Source organism: Rattus norvegicus, chromosome 1, assembly GCF_021556685.1.
Source record: "Rattus norvegicus strain SHRSP/BbbUtx chromosome 1, alternate assembly SHRSP_T2T, whole genome shotgun sequence".
Classification (NCBI taxonomy): domain Eukaryota; kingdom Metazoa; phylum Chordata; class Mammalia; order Rodentia; family Muridae; genus Rattus; species Rattus norvegicus.
Window position 1 is genome coordinate 165237252 of NC_141534.1, and position 22087 is coordinate 165259338.

General features: G+C 50.3%; 2 protein-coding genes and 1 long non-coding RNA gene across 14 annotated transcripts in view; 1 reads left to right on the top strand and 2 right to left on the bottom strand.

Annotated features, from left to right (window-relative positions):
* The window catches only part of LOC147996891 (uncharacterized), a 31601-nt gene that overhangs the window by 5034 nt on the left and 4480 nt on the right, over positions 1 to 22087 (top strand). Inside the window, exon 2 of the long non-coding RNA XR_015651992.1 lies at positions 21440 to 21534. This is a non-coding gene — a long non-coding RNA (uncharacterized LOC147996891). The remainder of the gene's footprint in view (positions 1 to 21439; positions 21535 to 22087) is intronic.
* Tsku (tsukushi, small leucine rich proteoglycan) lies at positions 745 to 12143 on the bottom strand. 11 transcript variants are annotated; one of them, NM_001438195.1, is given in 3 exon segments: positions 745 to 3184; positions 10788 to 11066; positions 12003 to 12049. In NM_001438195.1, a coding segment is annotated over 1 exon segment (1062 nt). In that variant the 5' UTR covers positions 3177 to 3184; positions 10788 to 11066; positions 12003 to 12049; the 3' UTR covers positions 745 to 2114.
* Positions 17864 to 22087, bottom strand: part of LOC134484906 (uncharacterized) — a 31102-nt gene continuing 26878 nt past the window's right edge. For both annotated transcript variants that reach the window (XR_015651954.1, XM_087607397.1), the window contains exons 5-6: positions 18531 to 18693; positions 17864 to 17987 (exon numbers count right to left, since the gene is read on the bottom strand). Coding sequence is in view for 1 of the 2 variants with exons in the window: in XM_087607397.1 (XP_087463523.1) it covers positions 18580 to 18693 (114 nt within the window). In the remaining variant the exon portion in view is untranslated. The remainder of the gene's footprint in view (positions 17988 to 18530; positions 18694 to 22087) is intronic.

Consider the following 22087-nt stretch of genomic DNA (forward strand, 5'->3'; position numbering starts at 1 on the left):
CCTCCTTGTTCTGGTCTGCTTGTCATGAGAGATACAAGTCCCCCACTAGGCTTTCACTGGCTCCGAGTTTTTCTTTACCTAGGGACCCTGTTGTGTCCCCCTGGCAGAAACCCCAGCTCAGCACGTAGCCTGGTGTCGAGCAGGTATCAGCAGCATGCTGTTGTTGGTGTCAATGAAGGTGTTGGATACCTCCCTAGACTGCCCAGTCAGAATCAACCTGTTGACAAGCCAACCTGGCCTACAAGAAGCTGGAACTGAGCTGTCACCAAAGGGTGCTGTCACTGGAGATGTGCAAACAGGAGTGACTGTTCCACAAGAGCTCAATGCCATGATGGGCAAAGTTGACCAACAGGAGTTAGAGAAAGACTCTGGGAAACTCCTAAGGCACATTAGGAACTGGTTGTCCAGGTGAGAAAGAGCTGAGGGGCTCAGGCAAGGCAAGGACAGAGTCCTATGGCTCTACCCTGAGCTGAGGCAGGGGTGTGCAAGGCCTCAGCAAGCTCACCTCTAAAGCTGGACAGATGGCAGGTGGAGGTGGAGTGGCATGGATAGGGGTGAAGGAAGTAGATGGGGTATAGGAAGAGGGTTGGTCCACCCAAGTGGCTGGCTGTCTCCCATATGTTGTCATACACCCCCAATTCTGGAAGGCTTTTGGCCTTCTCAGGGAGAATAACCTGCTCAAGATGGGGTCTGATTTACCTTTGTGACCCCAATCCCAGTCCAGTGATTGTCAGCAAATGCTAGTCCAGTGATGGAAAGAGCTCTTACATGTGTTTATTAAACCAAGGACCAGTCACGGGGTGGGCTGGGCTGGGCTAGTGTGAGAAGACAGAGCTCTCACTGACTTTTGAGCATCCCAGGGACCAGCCCCAATGCCCACATGGTTACTGATAGCCAACTGGCTTCTTCCCAAGATCCCCAGCCCACACCCAGAACAGAGTCTTACAAAAGCGAACAAATACATTTATCTTCCTTTCCATCCCCTGGCCAGCAGAGGTGGGGGTTAAACAGTTCATTTTAAAAAAGACAACGACTCATAAAATGAAAACAGAAGAAAGAATCCAGAGCTGGAGAGCTGAGATGTGGCCCTGGCGGGGAGCACAATGTGCATGGGAGACCCTTTCTGCCATACTCTTGGAGGGGGAAGCGGGTCTTTGGGCTCCGGCCCATGGACACCAAGCCCACGAGTCCCTTGGAGCTCATGGCCACATGGTCACAACTGCATTGACTTCTTAGAAAAGCATCTTAAGACTGTGTCCCTGGGGAGAATGTGTATGTTTCCAGTCTTGATGTTGGGGGTCATCCCAGAGTAAGGAACTGACAGGCTTGAGACTGAGGTGCTCCAAGCTTCCTGAGGCTCTGAAAGGGGGACTGACTACGCTCACACCATAAGCTGGCCACTGGACCTAGAGTTCCCACCTCTGTGACCTTGTTGTTGCTACTGCTGGGCACAATGGAAAACAGTACAGACAATAGTAACAGGGTACCCAGCAGGGGAAGGGAGGGTGACAGAGCTCTCAACCTCAACAGGAGGCTGGGCTCCTCTCCAAGACCCCAGGTTTGCTGTTCTCAGTCCCATATTACCATCTGCCCCACAAGGAAAATGGGTTTGATTTTCTTTCTAGGTTCTTTTATCTTTAAGATTCCAGGATTCCACGAGAAAAAGAAGAAGTAGGCCTCCTGGGCCCAGAGCAAAGAAGGTGTGACTATAGACACTGGGCTCAAAGAGACCTTTAGCCCAACAGACCTTAGTCAGCCTTTGCAGTGGTGGTGCTCCCCTATGGTCCTTACATCATGGGTCAGGTCAGTCTGGGCAAAAGGGAAGGCACTTAGAGATAACTGGGGCAGGGCTCAGGAAGGGACCAAAGTCTGGTTTGGCATCGAAGTCCCTTTGCTCATAGCTCAGGGAAGTGAGCCGCTGAGACAAGCGGGCAGATTCTGTTATTGGGTATAGGCCCTAGGTATGAAAACTATCCTTGGCCCACATCTTCACTGAGATGGCTGCCACTTAGACCTGTAGACACTCCACAGGCATTGGCACATTAAAATATTAGTGGGGACCTGAGCAAGCCCAGGACAGCAGTCTGTCAAGTGGCCTCAGGCCACACCATTCGTCACAAGATGTCTGGGCCCCTGGCAGATTCCTGGGTGTCTCCACAGTGCAGGACTACCTTAGGGCTGGAACCGGGTTGGCGGTGGTAGGCACCCTCCCGTACCAGACGCCGGCACTGCACATCTTGGCCTACACTGACACTCTGTAAAGCAGGGAGGTGATGTAGCAGCGTCTCAGGCAGGGGCACCAGGCTGGAGCCAGACAGGTCTAGTTCTTGCAGCAAACCCAGGCCTGAAAATACCTCGGCTCCTGCCCACTTGAGCTTGGGGTTACCAGACAAGTCCAGGACCTGAAGGCCTGGGAGCTCTCGGAAGCCATGGGGTGGTAGCTGGAGGATACCCTGTAGGCTTGCCAGTGAAAGGTGGGTGAGGCCCGCCAGCCCCATGAAGGCGCCTGGGTTGATGGTAGCCAGAGGGTTCCCATCCAGGCTCAGGTAACGCAGGGGTAGGTCTCGGAGATCGGGCACGGCTCGGAGCCGGTTCCAGGACAGGTTCAGGCTCTGAATGGTAGGTGCGGACAGGCTGGCCCTGGCTGGATAGGGGAGCAGGCGGTGGATAAGATTGTGGGATAGGTCCACGTGCAGTGCCCGCCCCTGGCTGTGGGTGGTGAAGGCAGATATTGAGACCTCTCTAAGTCGATTATGGCTCAGGTTGATATCACTCAAGGGGGAGCTGGTGAAAACCTCTGCTGGCAGGGCTGCCAGGCCATTGTGACTGAGGTCCAGTGACTCCAGGTAGCGAAGGCGGGAGAAGGCAGTGGGCGTGATGCTGGTGAGGAGGTTGTGACTGAGATCCAGGCCAGCCAGTGTGGTATAGCCTGGCCCTCCCAGGACTGACTCATTCACGGTTTCTAGCCGGTTGGAAGACAGGTCCAGGTGGGCTGTGTCCAGAGGGATGGGCACAGGCACAATGTGGGGGCCCAGGCTGCTGCAGTCCACTCGGATCAGGCTGAAACTGTCAAAGAGGCCAAACGTCTCTTCCTCACACTGGCAGCCAGGGAAACATGGCCGAGTTGTCTGCACTGTGCCCAGGGCCAGCAGTAGCAGGAACAGGGTGCACAACATGGTGACACCTGGAAAGAAAGCTACAGGTGAGGGGTGGATGCAGACACTCATATCCTGCCCTATAAGACACAGCCCACGTGTACGGACCCTGCTGGAACTTGTCACAGCTCCTAGCCTCCCCGAACACTCGTAACCCCTAGTCCCTAATCTTCTTTGCCCTCAGTCCCCACATCTGTATGGTTAAGGGTTGGGACAGGTGGGTGGGTCTCCCACTAGGAGCATCAGATGCAAGTGGCCTGCTCTGACCGAAGTAAAGGTACCTGGACATCTTACTGTGAAATCTGTTAGACCAGACAGTCTCTTGGCTGTTTTTACCATAACTGCTGATCTGAGGCTCAGAGGCTGCCGGAGACCCAGGAATGCTAGAGAGAGGACTTCACAGGGCAAGTGTGGAGTTGGGGGTTTCATTCGCCTTTGCTGAAAAGAAACCACAGGCTGGCTGCTGGGTTGGCTGCCTCGGAACATCGTCTCCTCTAACCCTCACAGCCACTAAGAGAGACCTGAGCTTTGAAAGGTATGAATACAGCTAAGCACAGTGGTACTAGGTAGCCAGGATCCTTGGCTGACGGCTCTTCCCTCTACCTTAGCTGGTTCTCCACAGTAGCATTTTCCTTTCCACATGAGACCCAATGTCCAGACTCCCAAAGATGCTTGCGAGACATGCACCATCCTTACCTGTGCCTTACATAACATAAGCTATCACAGCCAGGTCACCTCTCTGCTCCCCCTCTTTTTAACTGTGAAAGGTGGTTGCTTGTTACCCCATTGTACAGAAAAAGAAACGGAGGCCCAGAGAGAACAAGTGCCTCACCATCGAATTAGCACAAAACAGAGCAGAATTAGACCCAGACTTGCTCAGTTCTTCCTGCCTCCAGCAGGCCTGGTGGGAAGTAGGGCAGAATCCAGGAAGGGTTTTCCTCATAGGCAGATGCTACAACTCAAGCCACTCACCTTGACCTCAGTTCCTTCTGTGAAATCACAACAGAAGCCACTACATATGTCTGACACCATGTATGCTGTCACATCTAAGAGTCACATGGTCCCTACCAGGCACACTCAAGGTTTGCATTCGCATGCCGGGTGGTATTAGCAGAGAACCAGAGAGCTATGTACTGAGAACATCTAAGCGCCCCCTACCCTGCTAGGTGGCCACTTAGGAGACAGAAGGCTCTTCATCTGGGTGGCCTGTCCTCCTGCCTGTCTCCCTCTCATGGGCCTCCAGAGAAAGAAATAGGGGTAAAATGGGAGGGACAAGGACCTGCCCACCTTCTAGGCTGGGGGTGGGGAGCAGCTGGGTAGCATTACAGGCCCTGCATGAAACTTTAAAGGGGCAGCCACTTGATCTGCACTCTGGCTCCATGCTGGGCCAGGGAGAAGTGGGGCTGGCCTATTCTCTCCTACCCCCAACCCTAGGGCTCTTCTTGCCCATTCCTTTCTTTTGTAGAGACCAATTTGAGGATTAAACCCAGCCCAGGTGCATCCTGGTCCCAGAAAGGCAGGACAGAGTGTTCCAATGTTTGCGCTAAGAGGAAAATATTAAGTTGCTCCAGGCCCCCTTTGTTCCCCAGGGAGCTCTTCCAGAGCTCATTACCCCGACCCCTGCCCCGCCCTCTAGCTAAGCTGATCAGCTCCAACCCACTCGGCCTGGGGTTTAAATAAACACCACAAAGGGCCCCAAAATCACCCTTTGGCTCCCAGAGGTGATTATACAATGCATTCACAAAATGCCAAGTGACTTCTCCTGAACTCTAGCTTATGAAACCAATGGGGCAAATACAGCCCAGATGTGGCTCTCCTCTGGGCCCCAGCCCTGTACTCTGCACAGGGTGGCAACGTCTGTCCTGCCATCCTCACGCAAGTTAACAAAGCCCTGCACCCTACATCTGTGAAGAGCCTCCCTCCCACAGCCTTCCCTGAAGAATCTGGACCTCGGCAGTGGTCCTCACAACGAGATAAAGGAGACAGGAGTGCAGTGGAGGCCTGCCTAGACAACGCGGGTGATAAATGCACTCGGCCAGAACCTTGCTCCTCTGTGCCATGAACATCTCCCAGACCCCTGCTGTCATACTTGGACCTGGGGAACTCTAGTGGGAAACAGGAAGTGACACAAGCCCCTCTCCTATAGACCTCAGGTTTGCCCAATGAGACCAACTGTCTCATCCCCCATTACAGGATCTGAAGGGCCACTTACTAATATTTTGGAGGCACGACAGGGGAGATGAAATGGAAAGGCCAGACCTTGGAAGAGCTGCCGTAAGGACTAGACATGTCCCCCTATGGAGGGTGTGCCCAGTGTAGCTAGGACACTGACAGATAAACAGCATGGGCTGTCTCTCTAGGATAGATGTCAGAGTGCCCCATCATTGCTTCACTACCCTCCAGGACGCTGATAAGAAAACACTGGGGCAACTCTGTGTTGGGACAAGTCCCAGGGGAGAGTCAAGCCATAGGTCTCTGTCACTGTTCTGCCCTGGACTGTTGTGACCACCAGCCAAGTCCCACCCCTCTGGGAGCCTCTGTTTCCCACCTTCACAATATAGGGTTTAGCGCCGACCCCAGAGTTACAGTTTTAAAGCTGAACCAAACACTAAGCACGAAGCACATGACTAAGTCTTGGTGGGTGTGAGTGTGTGAGATTGTTAGGGCCCCCTTCCCACCCACAGCAACATCTCAGACACAGGAAGCTTAAGTTCTTGTGACTTTTCACAGTTTTATGTCCAGGAGTTTGAGTTCCTCATCTGTGTTACTGTATTAATGTTGCTCAGCTTCCATTCAGGGACCTCTACCCTGGGAGAAAGGGCAGTGCAGACAAGCAGGCAGCGCAGACATACGGACAGTGCTGATAGGCAGCCATCAAGGATGTCTGGAGAGAAGAGAGATCTCTAGGTCAAGAGATCTTTTCTACAAAGCCTGACCTGCAGATGAAAGACATCAGAGGATCAACAGAATACAAGGCAAGATACTTCACACGGCACTGGTGTGGTAGACAGCAGGTCCTGTGAGGCCAGACATGAGCTATTTTAGGGCCCACAATGTCAAGTCCACAGTGACTCTAAAGAAAAGTAGGCTGCTGGCCCGTGAGGCCAAGCATGGATGGAGTAAATGCTACAAACCTGACAGCTCCAAGGGGCTCCCGACATCGCATCCCTGAGCCATGAGACAGAGCTGGTGACATCACTGCCCTGGGGGATTGTAAAACTACTGAGATTACTCCAGAAAGGCCTCTGAAAGTTGGAGATGCCCTTCTCCCCTCCCTGTCTGAATCCCCTTAGGGACTGGACCCTCTTTGTCTTCCGGGTAGCAGCTTTCCTGCAGTCAGTCAGCTGTTTTTCACACTGTCCACAAACAGAGAGAATTCCAGGCTCCTGGGCTGCAGAGTCCTTGGAGATGACCGGTGAAGTGACGGGAGGCCCAGAGGGGCATTAAGGGAAACGCAACAGCAGAGCAAGGCCCAGTAGCTGAGACCCACCACCTCACATGGTCCTTGCATCACACACATCTACCCGCCTGCCCCTGCCTGGTAGAACAAAGCACCCTCTGTCTCCACAGGCTCCCACCACCCCTCCCTTCAGGCCTCTCACACCTCAAGCTACCAATAGGCCTCCTTCAGAGGGTACTGAGAGAATTTACATTTCCAACATAAGATGCCAGCAGCTTGGGACAGAGTACCTCCTTCTTAACCTAAGTATCCTTCCCCAACTGAGGTCAAAGTCAGACCTGGTGGCAGGGAGGAAGCAACAGAGACCCAATAAGAAAGCCACAGGGGTTGGCTGCCAGACGGACCTGGCTAGGAAGGACCTGGCTGGGAATCCAGCCCTACCACTAGAATCTCAGAGTTCTCTGCAGGAACAAGAAGTGAGGGCTGTGGACCATGTTGTGATGGAGAAGTCTGCTCAGTAAGTGCTTAGTCCCCCGGTGGCTTTCCTAAATCTCCTGGAGGTGGTAACTTATCCTTCCTATCTCTTCCCAGCCAGATTCCTATCTGCAGAGTCAGACTCCAGCAGGTTCACCATAGTTTGCTCTGACCTCTCGGACACACTGTTGGTATCTGCCGATGACGGTCCAACCACCTGCATCTTCTGTGGACACCTCTCTGGGGCTGGGTTAGAGGTTGGAGTCCAGGCTCCTCCTGGGCCTGGTTGCCAAGCCCCTAGTTCAGAGCCACAGCATTTCTGATCCACAGAACTTTCTAGCTTTTTATTAACAACTTCAACAGGGAACCCCAGGAACAGGAGCTAAATGGGTAAGGGGCTAGTTCCAGGTTGGTTCAATGCACAGCACCTACCTAGGACAGGCCTTCCATCAACCTGCTAGACCTCTACCCCAGTTGGCCTTGCACCTCACTCCCCTCAGTCAATAGGGATGATAATGAAATCCCCAGGGAAAAGTTTCCTAAGTGTCCTGCCTCCTGACCAGGAAGCTCCAGGAATTAGCATTGGGGGTACATACTGGGAGCCTCCAGGTTTGGCTTCCTCAACAGAACCGATAACTACAAGCACATCAGCTCCCCCATGTGTGACTCCTGTTCCACCAGTCCTTATTATCCCAGCTTATTATCCCTGTCGCACAGGCAAACATCAGCATGCTATTCGGTCGGGTAATAGAGGAACCAGGAACCAGACCCAGACACTCTAGCTTCTAACCCACAATTGGCCTCGATGGGGAGTGCGGATGGCTGCTTAGAGTTGGTAATGCTAGGCTGTAATGACTTGTTTACCTATCTGTCCTTTGTGGGCAGAGAGGGGGAGTTAGGGTTTTTAATTTTTAACCCTGGATCAGGTACTTTATTAATATATACCAGGTATTGTTGGCTGGGGGTTGCTGGTGCATGCCTTTAATCCCAGCACTTGAGAGTGAGTGGTGGGAGGATCTCAGTGAGTTTGGGGCCAGCCTGGTTCACATAGTAAGTTCCAGGGCAGCTGGGATTATATAGTTTGTAAACAAACAAACAAACATGTCTAAAAGACGTATCAGGCACATAGAAGGCAACAGTGTCACCAAAGGACACTTCAGCCTGCCCCATGCATCCTCAGCAATTATGTTTGCTCACCCTGTGAAACCAGGAGGTTAGAAGGCATTGCACTTGTCTTAAGGCTGGCTAAAGAGTCTGGAGAGGTTCAGTGACTTGTCCAGAGAGTCACGAGGCCACTGATGAGACAAAGGCAGGATCCGGCCTGAATCTAGCATCTGGCCTCCTTCATGGTATGAGTGGGACCTGGAACTTCAATACCCTCCCACCCAAAGAGTGCCACCCACAGGGTGATAGACAAGGTCCCAAATGCTATTTTCTCCCTCCAGCTGATCTTTGGGGAAATTGTCAAGTTCCCACTGAACTGAAGTAGCACAGTAAGAATAAAGGGAGAGGCTGCATAGGACAAAAGAAAGGGGATCTGAAGACTGGGTACCAACCTCACAGGATTCCATGTGACTGTGAGGCCCTGTATGGGTTACTTAGAGAAAGCAAGGACCCAGCCTAAGCTGGCCCCAGAGGGTCTCAGAGAGTGTTCAATCTTTCCTCTGTGGGTGACAGCAGGGCCAGAAAAGAGATGCTAAGACACATGGGATGGAGGAGAACCCAGAAGTCATCCCTGGAGGTCTTGGATTCTCTCAGTGTCCCATTCAGGGTCCTGACCAAGTTCCCCTGGTTTCTGGGAAGGTGACAGAAGCCAGAGGAAGCTGAAACGGTGAATGTCACCTGTGGCCAAATGAGAAGCTGGCATCAAATCAGCAGTCACTCCTGGATAGATAGGTCACTGTCCTCTTCCTCAAACTGGGCAGCCACCTCACCCTGCGTAGGTCACACTCAAGAGAACTCTGTAGTCCTCTGACCTCCGCCTCTACACACTGTCATAGCTCTAAACAAGTGCCACGCTGGGCACCAGAGGACGGCTTCCAACTGAAGATCAAGCCCCCACCATGGTGCCCCATATAAAACCATTCCGAGAAGAGAGCCTCTCAGGCCGGATGCCTGTCACTCCCCAGGGACCTCTTTCTTTGCACAGGCTATTTCTTTTGACAAAGATGGTAAAGCCCCCCTCCCTTTGTCTTCCACAAATTCCCACTTGTCTGATTCAAAAGCTACCTGTTCTGTGAGGCCTTCCCAGACCAACCTGGCTTTCAACTCCCGAAGGAGCCCTGGGTATGGCTGTCTAAGAATGTACCCAGTTCCTCTCTAGTTTGGATACTCGAATGGCAGGGGCAGAAACTAGAGGACTAAAATGACAGGGACACAGAGGCCTCCTTCTGCTTGGGTGCTTCCTGGAACTCAGGGTTTGACTAAATGGTAAAACCAGGTTTAAGATAGGGGTTCATGCTATTTCTGCCTCCGCTTGAATTCACACAGTGTATGTGACCAGACACCCTGAAACCACATTATTTATTAGTGTAAATAATAATTTTTTATGCCATTTACCAGTGTATTTATAACACACCGGTGAAACAGGAGTCAAAATCTCCCTTGGAAGGAGCCTGGGAATCAGACAGGTGACATGACACACACCAGGTGACAGAGGCAGGAGGCTAGGGAACGAGGGAGCACAACTCCCAGACGTCCTAATCGGAAGACATGCAGCACCCTGTCTCCAGACAGGCCTCCCAGACTCTAGAACCATCCAAAGGCCAGAGTTAAGAATGACCAACCACCACCACCACCACCAATATCACCCCTGTCACTCCCACATGGTTCTGCTGTCTCCAGCAGCTTTCTGCACACGGGCTCAACCTCAGATATCAAACTGATGCTCAGTGTTTCACCTCTGTCTTCCCTCCCAGTCTTTGGGTAACTCCTATTCCTTAACACCCAACCTTGCACCCTCTGCCTTTTCCAGAGCACACAGAGCCCCGAAGCCTGTACTGTGGGAGGCCTTTCCAGTCTCTGCAACCCCTTGGGAAATTTCAAACCCCTGAGTACAGTCACCTGCTCTGCCAGGTCTGCTCCTATGGAACCTGTTTCTCTTAGCACTTGCTTTGGCAGGGGACTTCCAGGGTGGGACCAGCTGTCTTCAGGAAGTATTCCCAATACCCAGGCTCGGAGCCCGGAGAAGGGATGGTGAACCCAATCAAGTACATTGTCTCTGCGTTGAGCCAGAAGTTACAATTAAAAAGAAAACTAGTGTGGATTCAATCTCTTGCCCAGTCTATTGTTTAAAAGATAGCAAGACTAGCTTTTGCCTTTACACGGGTCCGTGGAACAATGTAGGTGGAAGCCCTGTGGACTCAAGAACGCCAGCCTTCCTAGGAGTAAATAAATGCCTGGGAACACAATTGTTTCTAGACTCAGCTATCTCTGGTAATCAGGAGAATCAAGAGAGTACAGAGACCATCCACACTCTATCTTTCATAAGGAAGGACTAGAAAAGAAAAGGAAAGTGGCCCTCTGTTGCCTTTCCCAAGTTTGTCGTCCCCCCACCTCCACCCCAAGGGTAATAACTGACCAAAGTTCTTAGTTAAAGATTGGGGTGGAGGGTTGGGAAAAAAAATGTTTGATTTATCTTTGACACTCAGGATCAAAAGCTCAGACAGGATGGAGCCCCTCCCACTCTGGGGGCTTTGCAAGTCTAGACTTATCCGAAAAGCTAGCATGGAGCAAGAAAGGATCAAAGATTGAGTCACCTCTGGGCCCGGCCAAGTGTGGGCGGGAGCCGCTTTCAGCTAAGCTCGCCACGCTGGTCACCACCACTTGTGCGCTCCGCTCCCGAGGGATAGAGTTCTTCTCACTTCATCCACAACAGTGACCGAATCTCAACGGGTTTCAGCCACACGCCCGTATCCTACGTGGGCCATTGGCGTGCCTTTCGAAACTAGTGTGTGGAAGGCCTCTTCTCATCACAGCCCAACCAGGGACAGGGGCCACAAGCAGGCCGGATGCAGGCAAACCGTGGCCTTTCTAACCTACAGGATCGGAAGGTTCGTCCCCTCACACTGGGGTCCGGTTAAATGCAGAGTGGAACTCAAAGCCAATCATGTCTCTCCATCAAGCAGACATATCTCAATCCACACTCTGTCCCAGGGGCGCAGAGAAGACTACTGCCAGCATTGCGCTACTCCGGGGTCTCCAGCCTCAGGCCAGAGCCCAGACAAGCGGTGTCCCCTCCCCCTCCCACTGGGGTCCTGTAAGGGTGTCCTGCACACTCCGCCCAGTCCTGGCCGGGGCCAGTCGCTAGGCACTGCTGACCACCCCCAACCCACCGAATCCATCCCGCGGCTCAAAGGACCTCCGGAGGTGAGAGACAGAAGGGCTGCCAACAGGCGTTGCCGGAGGAACCCAGAGAAAAGTTTGAAGCCAAGTAGGGGGAAAACGAAGGACAGCAGGGGAACAGAGTCTGGGCAGCTTCAGGCTCTCAGTTCGCACATACCCCACGGATACTCAACCCAGACACGTCGACAAGCCTAGACCACGTATGCGGACACTAGGAGCGCCCACCGGTCCCCACAACCAAACGCAAGGCTACAAAACGGGGACACCGGGGCGAGATAGCCATGCAAAGCCACGCACACACAAAGGCACAGGCAGATGCTAGCTTCCGAACCCAAATCTACAAAAGACCCACTACCGTGAGATGCACGTGTTCTTACAAAGACCCTGGAGGCGCCGGCCCACGCCCACGGCCCCCAAGCAGAGCCTTTGTCTTCTGAAAGCCCTCACCCCTGCTCCCCGGACCCTGCGCCGCTGTGGCTCCGTGTCCCGGAAAAGTTGAGGGGCCTCAGCAGGACCCGGACCCGCCCCTCGCACCGGCCTGCTCACAGGATGGGGCGGTGAGGTTGAAGTCCCGGGCTCCAAACCTCCAAACCGGCGCCGATCTCGCTGCGCTTCGGGACAGCACCCACCTGGCAGGTCGGCAGCTGTCGCCTCGGCACGCTCACCTAGGCGACCCGGCGTTGGCCCGTGGGCCAGCGCTTTTCTCGGAGCCCGCACGTCCCGCCCCACGTCCCCGCCCGCCGCCGGGCTCCCCTTGCTCGGCACCCAGTGGCTGCACCGGCTCCGGGCCAGGAAGCTCAGGGAGCGTCGTTAAAGTGCAAGTCTAGGGGGGCGTTTTAGCAGCCCTGTCCCCGCCCGCTGGCCGAGCACGGGTTCCACCCTAGGGAGCGTCTAAAAAGTGTGCGGTTCCCTCCCACTCCACAAGGCCTCTCTCTCTCCCAGCTTCCTGCGTCCCGGATCCCTGCCCCCTCTGCCTTCCTTCAGTTGTGTGTCCTAGTAATCTCAGCAGATGGCCGCTAGGTTGGGAACATCTGGAGGTCGCCGGAGTGTGTGTGTGTGTGTGTGTGTGTGTGTGTGTGTGTGTGTGTGTGTGTGTGTGTGTGTGTGTGTGTGTGGTGTGTAGAGGGAAGCAGAATTAGTTGGTAAGAATGAGTAGATGAGGGTTTTCTCTCAAATTCTCCTCCACCCCACTAAAAAGAAGTTTAAAAAAAGGTCTAGAGCCATTAATGGGTGTGTTTGACAAAAAGAGGGAGAGACAGAGAACAGAAAAGAGAGAGAAAGCTTAAGCAGAAAAGCTGGCAGACACCGAGTGAGAGAGAAAGCAATAGACATAACAGACTTATTTTTTTCTTTCCTGGAGGGAAAGTCAACTTCTGGCTGGATTTCCAAGAAGGGAAACTGCTCTGTAGTAGCGGCTTAAGTCTTCCATCCTCTCCAGCCGAAATTATTTGTGTGTGTGTGTGTGTGTGTGTGTGTGTGTGTGTGTGTGTGTGTGTGTGTGTGTTTGGAAAAAATACAGGATTAAAAAGAGAAATTACCTGCTGTAGGTACTTCTGCCCACATACCCCAGGCAATGCCCACCTTCAGAGGGAGGCCCTTTCCAGTGAAGGGTTAGAGGGAGTTTGATATTGGCTCTGGACCTCCCAGGAACTTGCCCCTTTGGAAAGGGCCTCTGGGTGGGGAAACCCAGCAATGTTCCCCTGCTATGGCCCAGGCTTGTTGCATCCAGTCTTCCTTTCTCTCTTCCTTATTATTTAAAAACAAAAATCTTTGCTTGGGCTTGTGTGTGTCTGCCTGAGAAAAAGGGAGTTCCCAGTCAGCAAAGTCAAGCTCACACTCAGAAGAGAGTGGTTGTTCAGACTCTTGTCTTACCTTCACAGAGTGGCCCTGGGGACTTACCTGGGCTGGACCCTGCTAGTTAAGGAGAGGGGACAATGGTAAGTCCCTGTCTATAAGCTTGCCTGTTGTCTTAGTACCAGGAGGCAGAGGCAGGATAAATGTCAGTGTGAAGGCAGCCTAGCCCTAGAGATAGAATGTTTCGAAAAAGCCAAAAGAGGGAAAGAAAAATGGATTCCATCATCCTTGGGAATAGGAGGTCTTTGGGGGATCTTTTCACTGTGGCCCCCTCTGAAATCATATCCAAGTGGGCAGGTCACTCTTACAGTTGGGCTGCTAGAATTTACTGCTGCAGTACCAATTCCCTTGGAGCCTTCTGGGAAGAGTCTGAGCTCTTCTTCCTATGGAGTGGGAATGCAAGAGGGATGATGTAGGGTGGTGAATTCTTTCACCATTAGACCAAGTAGGGGAGCAGGTTTACTGAACACACTGGGAGAATTCAGGGAGGTGGGTGGTCAGAAAGAATCACTGTCTGCAGCTACCATCTATTTAAAAAAAAATCTATTTTTCATTGTTCCGGGTGTGAGGAATGTACCTATGTTTGTAGAGGTCAGAGGACAGCTTGTGAGGTGTTAGTCTCTCCTTCACTCCTTCCACAGTGTGGGTTCTGGGGATGGAAGTCGGGTCACCAGATTTAAAGGAAAATTCTTTTATTCACTGTGTCGTCTCACTAGCCCACTACCCACTTTGATTAGGACGAGCCATCATGCAGTTCCCACCAGGCAGTTCCCACCAGGCAGTTCCCATCATGCAGTTCCCACCAGGCAGTTCCCACCATGCAGTTCCCACCATGCAGTTCCCATCGTGTAGTTCCCACCATGCAGTTCCCACCATGCAGTTCCCACCATGCAGTTTCCACCATGCAGTTCCCACCATGCAGTTCCCATCGTGTAGTTCCCACCATGCAGTTCCCACCATGCAGTTCCCACCATGCAGTTCCCACCAGGCAGTTCCCACCAGGCAGTTCCCACCAGGCAGTTCCCATCATGCAGTTCCCACCATGCAGTTCCCACCATGCAGTTCCCACCATGCAGTTCCCACCATGCAGTTCCCATCGTGTAGTTCCCACCATACAAATGATAATGGTTCTTTCTGACTGGTCAGTATTCGAGTCCTAGAGGACTTAGAGAGAGCAGTTCTGTGGTGTCCCATTGAGGTTAATTTTGACTGGCTATGTTCACTTTATGGAAAAGAAGTCTGGTTTAGGGCTCTAATGTTCTTGTTGATCATTAGTGGTCTTGATGGCTGGTTTCTGAGATGTGACATACTGGGCAAGATAATGAGTTTCAGGGCTTTATGAAAGCTTTATCTGAAGAAATGGTCTCTACATGGGACCTTAAATGGGCTTGAGACATTTCTGTTCAGCAGTGATAGGAGACCTTAGGAACGCTGTTGAGAGGAGAGTTAGGTAGGACTGTTGAGTTTCTTGTATTAAATTACTAAGGAGGAGCCTCTTTGTCCTCTCCGCCTTTCCAGCTGGTTGTGTGTATACAGCGTACAAGTGACACTTTATTTTAAGGGCCTCACCGATTCCTTGGTTGTTGTTTTTGTTTGTTCATTTTGTTGTTTGTTTGAGTGAAAACTGACCATAGAGAGAAAGGGAGACCGAAGTGAAAGAGTACATGTTCAAGCGCTGTTGTGCCCTCTGTACTCTTTAGTCTCAGTGGGAAAGGCTTTTTAGACAGCCCCTAGAGGTAACTGCTCATGTTCCTGTGAATAGCCTCTCCCTTTGCCTCTCCCTCCATATGTAACTTTTATTAAACTCATTTTCTGACTGTGGTGAATAGGATTAGGAATATTGACTAGGAATAGCCCCACAGACTCTTGTCTTTGAACGCTTGGCCTGTAGGGAGTGTGGTTTTGTTGGAGTAGGTGTGGCCTTATTGGAGGAAGTGTGTCACTGTGGAGGAGGGCTTTAAGGACTCCTATGCTCAAGTTATGCCCAGTGTGGTACAGTCTCCCTTCACTGCCATTGAACTCCTTCTCCACGTCTGCCTACACGCTGCCACGTTTCCTGCCACGATAATAATGGACTAAACCTCTAAAACTGTGAGTCAGCCCCAATTGAATATATATGAATTCCTGTGGTCATGGTGACTCTACACAACACTAACTAAGACACTCCTAAAAATAATAATAATAAAAGGGGGACTAACTGGGAAGAAGGAGATCAGTAGGAATGCCCCATGGGAATTTGTTCTCCCTAAGAGAATATAGGGGTTTGGTACAACAGCATATAGAGTCCAGAGTCTTGTCGATGACTCTAAGGTCTTTCACTACCCAGTATATGTTATCAGGGCTTCTAACTCCAAATATGGGCATGTCACAAGGGAAGTTACAGGGACAGAGTACACTGGTGACCAAATGCTTATAGATAAAAGGAACAGACATCCTTGGACTTCCAGCTTGGGGGAGAGGTGCCTGAGAAAGGAGTTGGAATTTTCAAGAAAATGTTTTGTAGAGATTGTGCACAACGATCATCCAGAGAGTGAGAAACAGACCTCAGGGGGATTTTTGGGGAAATGGGAGTCTAATGATGTGTCTGGGTAAGAGGGGCCAGGAAAGCTAGTGGCAATGTTGAGCCCCTCCCTAAGGGTACAGTAGGCATTTCAGTAATACTGGATGTGTAAAAGATAAAAATTTCTAAGGAACATTCTAGAGGGGGTATGGGGTGGCTTAGCTCTGCAAGAAGCACCCACTAATTTCAATAAAGTGTATCAAAGACCAAAAAGGAAGCTATTTAGAAGTGGCTCCCATATTAATTAAGAAATTAATTCTACTTCCTGCCACATTCAGGGTCACCCAAGGCTCTTCCATAGAGAGAGAAATAGTCTGAGAGTCTATTTACATACAGTCTGTTAGTAAGCCAGTCCTCCTCCCTTGGAGTCCAAGAATAGACCCAGTGGTACCTTCCATGCCCCTGGCCATAGTATCTCCAGGACTGTAGGTATTGAGGTAACCCTTCCTTTGCAGAGAGAGGCAGTCCTGGATCCAATGTCCCTTCTTTTTGCAATGTGGGCACAGGCCACTTTTGACAATCTTGACTGAAATGTCATGACTGACGCAATGAGAATACTTACAGAGCAGGGGAGGGGGTATTACTTGAACTTGGTCTCCCCATGCAGAACAGAAGGGATGTAGATGAAGCTTTAAACTGTTTGTATTGTGATAGAGGCACCTAGAGCTGCCCTGGCATAGGCTTGAAACTTCCTCCCAGTTATCCAATACCTTGAAGCCAAGTGGGGAAAGAAACTTCAGATCCCTGCCCAGCTTTGGCGGTTCTGTCTGATACCTGAGATGGACTAACTATGAAATGGGTTGAGAAGTGACAAGGCCTTCAGGACACTCTGGGTCCCAGGGTAGGAATTATACATGGCCTCAGTCAGTCTGGAGTTAGACAGGGCAGTCTGGTATAATCAGCAGGCTTTATCACCACTGGTTAATCAGCGTAAACATGTAGCTATGACCCTCCTTACCTGGATCCTTCTCCTAAGGCACCTCCCAGGGTCTGTTTGGGGGAAGTGCATCTTCCATGGGGGGGGGGCTCCCATAGGATTCAGATGAGGGTCTCATTAGCCCATCATTCAGGTGCTGACCAAGCGCAGGTCTTTTCCTCATGTGAACAGCAGTGGATGAGTGCATATATTCTGCTGACTTTAGTCAGAGGAGATGGAGGAGATAGAAAAGATCTTGCTTTAATGCATGTAGAGAGGTCTTGGCTGAAAGAGACCACTTTGGTTTCTGTCTGGCCAAGGTCAGGTATGAGGAGGGGACACAGACCTTGACAGTGCAGGCTATCTCATAGAGGAGCTGTAGGCTTCTTGAAGCAGCAGCAGAACACATTAGGTCTATAGAGTTCTTTCTTGAAAGGGTGTGTGAAAGGGTGAGGATATCAGAGCCCTGGTTATGGGAGAACTGTTGAACCCCTTTGGGAAAATGGACTGAGGGAGTGGTTGATAGGATGACATGGGATGAAGGAGGGCTATCCAGGATGTTCTGGGCTTCTGAGGACCCTGGCAATCTCTCTAAACACACGTGGCCAGACATTTTGCAGATTTAGATCTTGAGAAAAGAACATGAAAGCTTGGATATATATAGGATACCTCTGACCACCTAGAACATTATGTCAGAACTGGCTGAGAAAAGAGTGTTGTGGTGAAATGAAGGGTCACATTTGCAGGCCTCCCAGTGTGCACTGAAGCCAAGTTACATCACAAAGGAACACAGGATGCTTCCTTCCTTCCTTCCTTTCTTCCTTTCTTTCTTTCTTTCTTTCTTTCTTTCTTTCTTTCTTTCTTCCTTCCTTCCTTCCTTCCTTCCTTTCGTTTTAGGATCTAGAGATTACATTCACTTCAGTTCTTTATAATACATCCCAGTGCTGAATGTGATGGAATAGAAGGTGCCTGCCTCATGTTGAGACCAGGGTGGATGATCCTGAGGCACACCTCTGGAGGAAAGGGTCCAACAGAATTGTATGAAAACTGATGCTACTATTCTCAAATTGGGGGGGCATGTATCTTTAAAATGTACTTCCTGATGAGGTGTCTGAATTAATTGCTTTTCTAGTACTATGACAAAACACCATGACCAAGACAACTTATAAAAATTTTTTTTAATCTGGGCTCACAGTTCGGAATGTTAAAGTCCATGATCATCATGATGGGGAGCACGGCATCAGACATGGCACCGGGGCAGTAGCCGGACACTTACATCCTGATCTGCAAACAGAAGAGAGAGGAGAGAGGAGAAGGGAAGAGGGAGGGAGAGAGAGGGGGGAAGGGAGAGGGAGAGGAAGAAGATGAGAGAGAGGGAGAGGGAAAGGGAGAGGGAGAGGGAGAGGGAGAGGGAGAGGGAGAGGGAGAGGGAGAGGGAGAGGGAGAGGGAGAGGAAGAAGATGAGAGAGAGGGAGAGGGAAAGGGAGAGGGAGAGGGAGAGGGAGAGGGAGAGGGAGAGGGAGAGGGAGAGGGAGAGGGAGAGGGAGAGGGAGAGGGAGAGGGAGAGGGAGAGGGAAAGAGTTAACTGGGAATGATACGGGCTTTTAGAACCTAAAAGGCTACCCCTAGCAACTCTACCAACTGGAGACCAAACATCCAAATATGTGTGCCTCTGGGGCTCCATTTCTTTCAAACCATCATGCTGTCTGTCAAGAACTGGAGGCGAAACTTTAATAAAAAAGGTATCATTTTTAAAAGACTCCCTTGGTGTAGGAGCCAACAGTTAACAGGCAAGAACACTAGGCAGGTTCAGAATGGGAGACTTACCCATCTGGTAACTACTGCAGGGATGTTCTCAGAGAGATGAAATCAAGTCTCAGGAAAGCTGGCCAGGAGACAAGGGAAGACCACACTGCAGGATGTGGGAGAGCATCTCCTGTGATGAGCACAGCTCAGTGGATGCTGCTGTGCAGTCTGCACCAGGAATGGCCTGAACAAAGAGAGAGAAAACCGTCCTCTCTCACAGGCTGCTCCAGACCTTCAGATCTCATCAAAGAGTTGCCTTGGCTAGAGCGGCAGTCGCCAAGAGAGGAGGGTCTTTCCATCAAATGTTCTGCTAGAGAGCCCCAGTCCCTGACCTCTGTGGGAACAAGTGTGAGAAGAGAGAGGCCTTTAGACTCCACAGGAGAGAGAGTCCTGGGATAGAAAGAGAAAGTTCTAAGGAGAGACTGGGTTCCTCAGAGCATGGTGCCAAATAAAAAAAGAAATTTCCCAGAGGAGACTGAATTTCTCTCTCATGTCAATAGACATGAGTAGGGAAGATCTCTATTTACACGCAGGTCAGAATCCTTCCAGTGTCCTGAAACTTCTTAACAGCTCCTCAACCTTCCTAATGCTGCAAACCCCTTAATATAGTTCATCATATCGTGATGACCCCATCCAGAACATTATTTTGGTTGCTACTTCGTAACTGTAATTTTGCTGTTATGAACCATAGTGTAAATTGGATTTACATGATAAGTGTTGCAGTGCACAGATTGAGATTTCACTTGAAGTGAAATAACTGATGGAAGTCTTGCTGCAATCCGGACATGGTATTATAGCGCTTATTCTAAGAATCTCTTGTCTTGAGTTTGTGTAATCAGTGCTCATCATTTATTCTCTGCCTTGTCAATAAAAGCCGGAAAAGCCAATAGCTAGGCAATAGAAAGATAGGGTGGAACTTCCATCAGTCAGGGGAGGAGGGAAAGAGAGGAAGAAGAAAGTCAGCTCTGAGGAGGGCAAGAGGAGAGACATCCTCAGAAAACACATTTGAAGGACAATACTAAAATCCAAACATCTTTAGGAGGGAGCCAGATTAGCTTAGATGACATAGTAGAATTATAGTGCCTAGTTATTTCACTTTAAGTTGAAAATAAATCTTGGTCTCTCTGTGTCCTTATTGGAGAACTAGCTAGGATAAAGAAAACAGCCACTGTATTAATGCATTGAATATATTTATATTAAAGTCACTGATACATTTGGTGCCCAAAGTAACACCCAATGTCTAGTTTTTTCTCTATGACCCCCTCCCCTCCAGCTCCCAAATGATTGGGACTGAGACTACTAGATTTATTCAATCAAACTTTACAGCACAAAACCTGGGACCTATTGTTGACCTATTCTAATCCTCTAGCCTAACCTGGCTACCTCCTGTTACCCTTGACATACTTGTCTTTTAGCATTGATTTTGCTCTCTCAGCTTCAGGTATATTCTCCTAGGATGTCTCTTCTTACCCTCCTCCTGTCTCATCCTCCTCTTGACTGAATCTACCTTACTCTTCCCCCCCCCCCCCCTTTCCAGGGCTGGTGGAAATCCTGCCCTATTCTCCTTTTTGCTCAGCCATTGGCTGATCGGCTTTTATTGACAAGGCAGAGAATAAATGTTAAGCATTTACATTACACAGGAAGTTCTTAGCATAAGCATTACAGTGCCTGGTTTGCAACAAGGCATGAGGGCAGAGAAATGAGCATTTTAATAACACAATGACAAACTTTACACAGTGCACAACATCATTCCTACACTGCAGAGAGATTGTTTTGAAGCAATCAAAACACTGCCCTCGCCCTCCTTCTGGCCTAAGGATTTCCATCCTCCTCTTCCCAGCTGTTGGGTAGGTGTGAGGAGTGTTCAGCTTTCATTCAGTTTCTATCATCCGTCCTGTGCAGGCTGGGGCCTCAGGACTCTGAAGCGCTTGTCTTAACAACAACAACAACACAACAACAACAACAACAACAACAACAACAACAACAACAACACAACAACAAATCCCTTTACCCCTTCCTGGGAGCCCATCAGCTTCTGGGCTTTCCCTTTCATTACCAACCTTGATTTTCCCCACCCAGCCAGGGAGGCCCTGGGGATGAGGCATCTGCTGCTCTACCTGCCTCCCAATCCCATCCCTGTGTCTACTGTTGACAGACTCTCCCCCCACCCCCCACCCCCCACTCCGCCTTCTGAATGTTGTCTCTGCTGCAGCAAGTAGGATCTTTCTAAACTACAAATTTGCAAAATGGCCACGACTCTTGCCTGCTTAAAATCTCTCAATGGCAAAAGCTTAATTTCCCAAAATGCACCCATGGCCTACATGACAAGCCCCTTTCCCTCCTTTCTTTGGCCATCTTTCGCCTACAGCTCAAGGTTAAATTGCTAGCATACAAGGGGGAGGGAGGTGAAGGCAAGAAGTGCCCTGGGAGGGGTCCCCAATGGAAGAGTTAGAGAAAGGATTAGGGTAGCTGAGGGGGTTTGCAACCCCATAGGAAGAACAACAATATCAACCAAACAGACTCCTCAGAGCTCCCAGGGACCAAGCCACCAACCACAGTGTGCACATGGACAGACCCATGGCCCCAGCTGCATATGTAGCAGAGGATGGCCTTGTCAGGCATCAATGGGAAGAGAAGCCCTGGTCCAGTGAAAGCTCAATGCCCCAGTATAAGGGAATGTCAGGGCAGGAGGGAGTGGATGGGTAGGTAGGGGAGCACCCTCATGGAGGAGGGAGTGGGGGGATGGGATAGGGGGTTTCCAGAGAGGAAACTGGGAAGGGAAATGTGGTGGTTTGCATATCTTTGGCCCAGGGAGTGGCACTATTAGAAGGTGTGGCCTTGTTGGAGGATGTGTGTCACTGTGAGGGTGGGCTTGGAGACCCTCCTCCTAGCTGCCTGAGGATGCTCAGTCTGTTCCTGGCTCCCTTCAGATGAAAATGTAGAACTCTCAACTTCTCCTGCACCGTGCCTGCCTGGATACTGCCATGCTCCCGCCTTGATGACAATGGACTGAATCTCTGAACCTGTAAGTCAGCCCCAATTAGATGTTGTCCTTATAAGAGTTGCCTTGGTCATGGTGTCTATTCACAGCAATAGAACCCTAACTAAAACAGGGAATAACATTTGAAATGTAGATAAAGAAAATATCCAATTAAAAAGAAAAAATAATTAGATTAAATATAAGTAGAAAAATCTCAGATTTAAAAAAAAAAAGTGCCCTGGGAATCCTCTACTCTGTCCAGAATCTCCTTCCTCCAGAAATCCCCCTGGAAATGTTGGATCCCTTGTTAGTTTCTGCAGGGTTTTGTAGTTAAACAGCCATTTTCACAATTTTCTTCCCACTCCTCCTGGACATCCTGCCTATGTGATACCCCAAGAACAATGCTAGGTAATTTTGTGGGTTTCTCATCTTTTAGCTCATATTGGTCTTCATCTCCTGTATACACACACACACACACACACACACACACACACACACACACATACACACACACACCACACACACACACACACCACACACACACATACACACATATAACACACAGAGAGACATACATACACACATATACATACACACA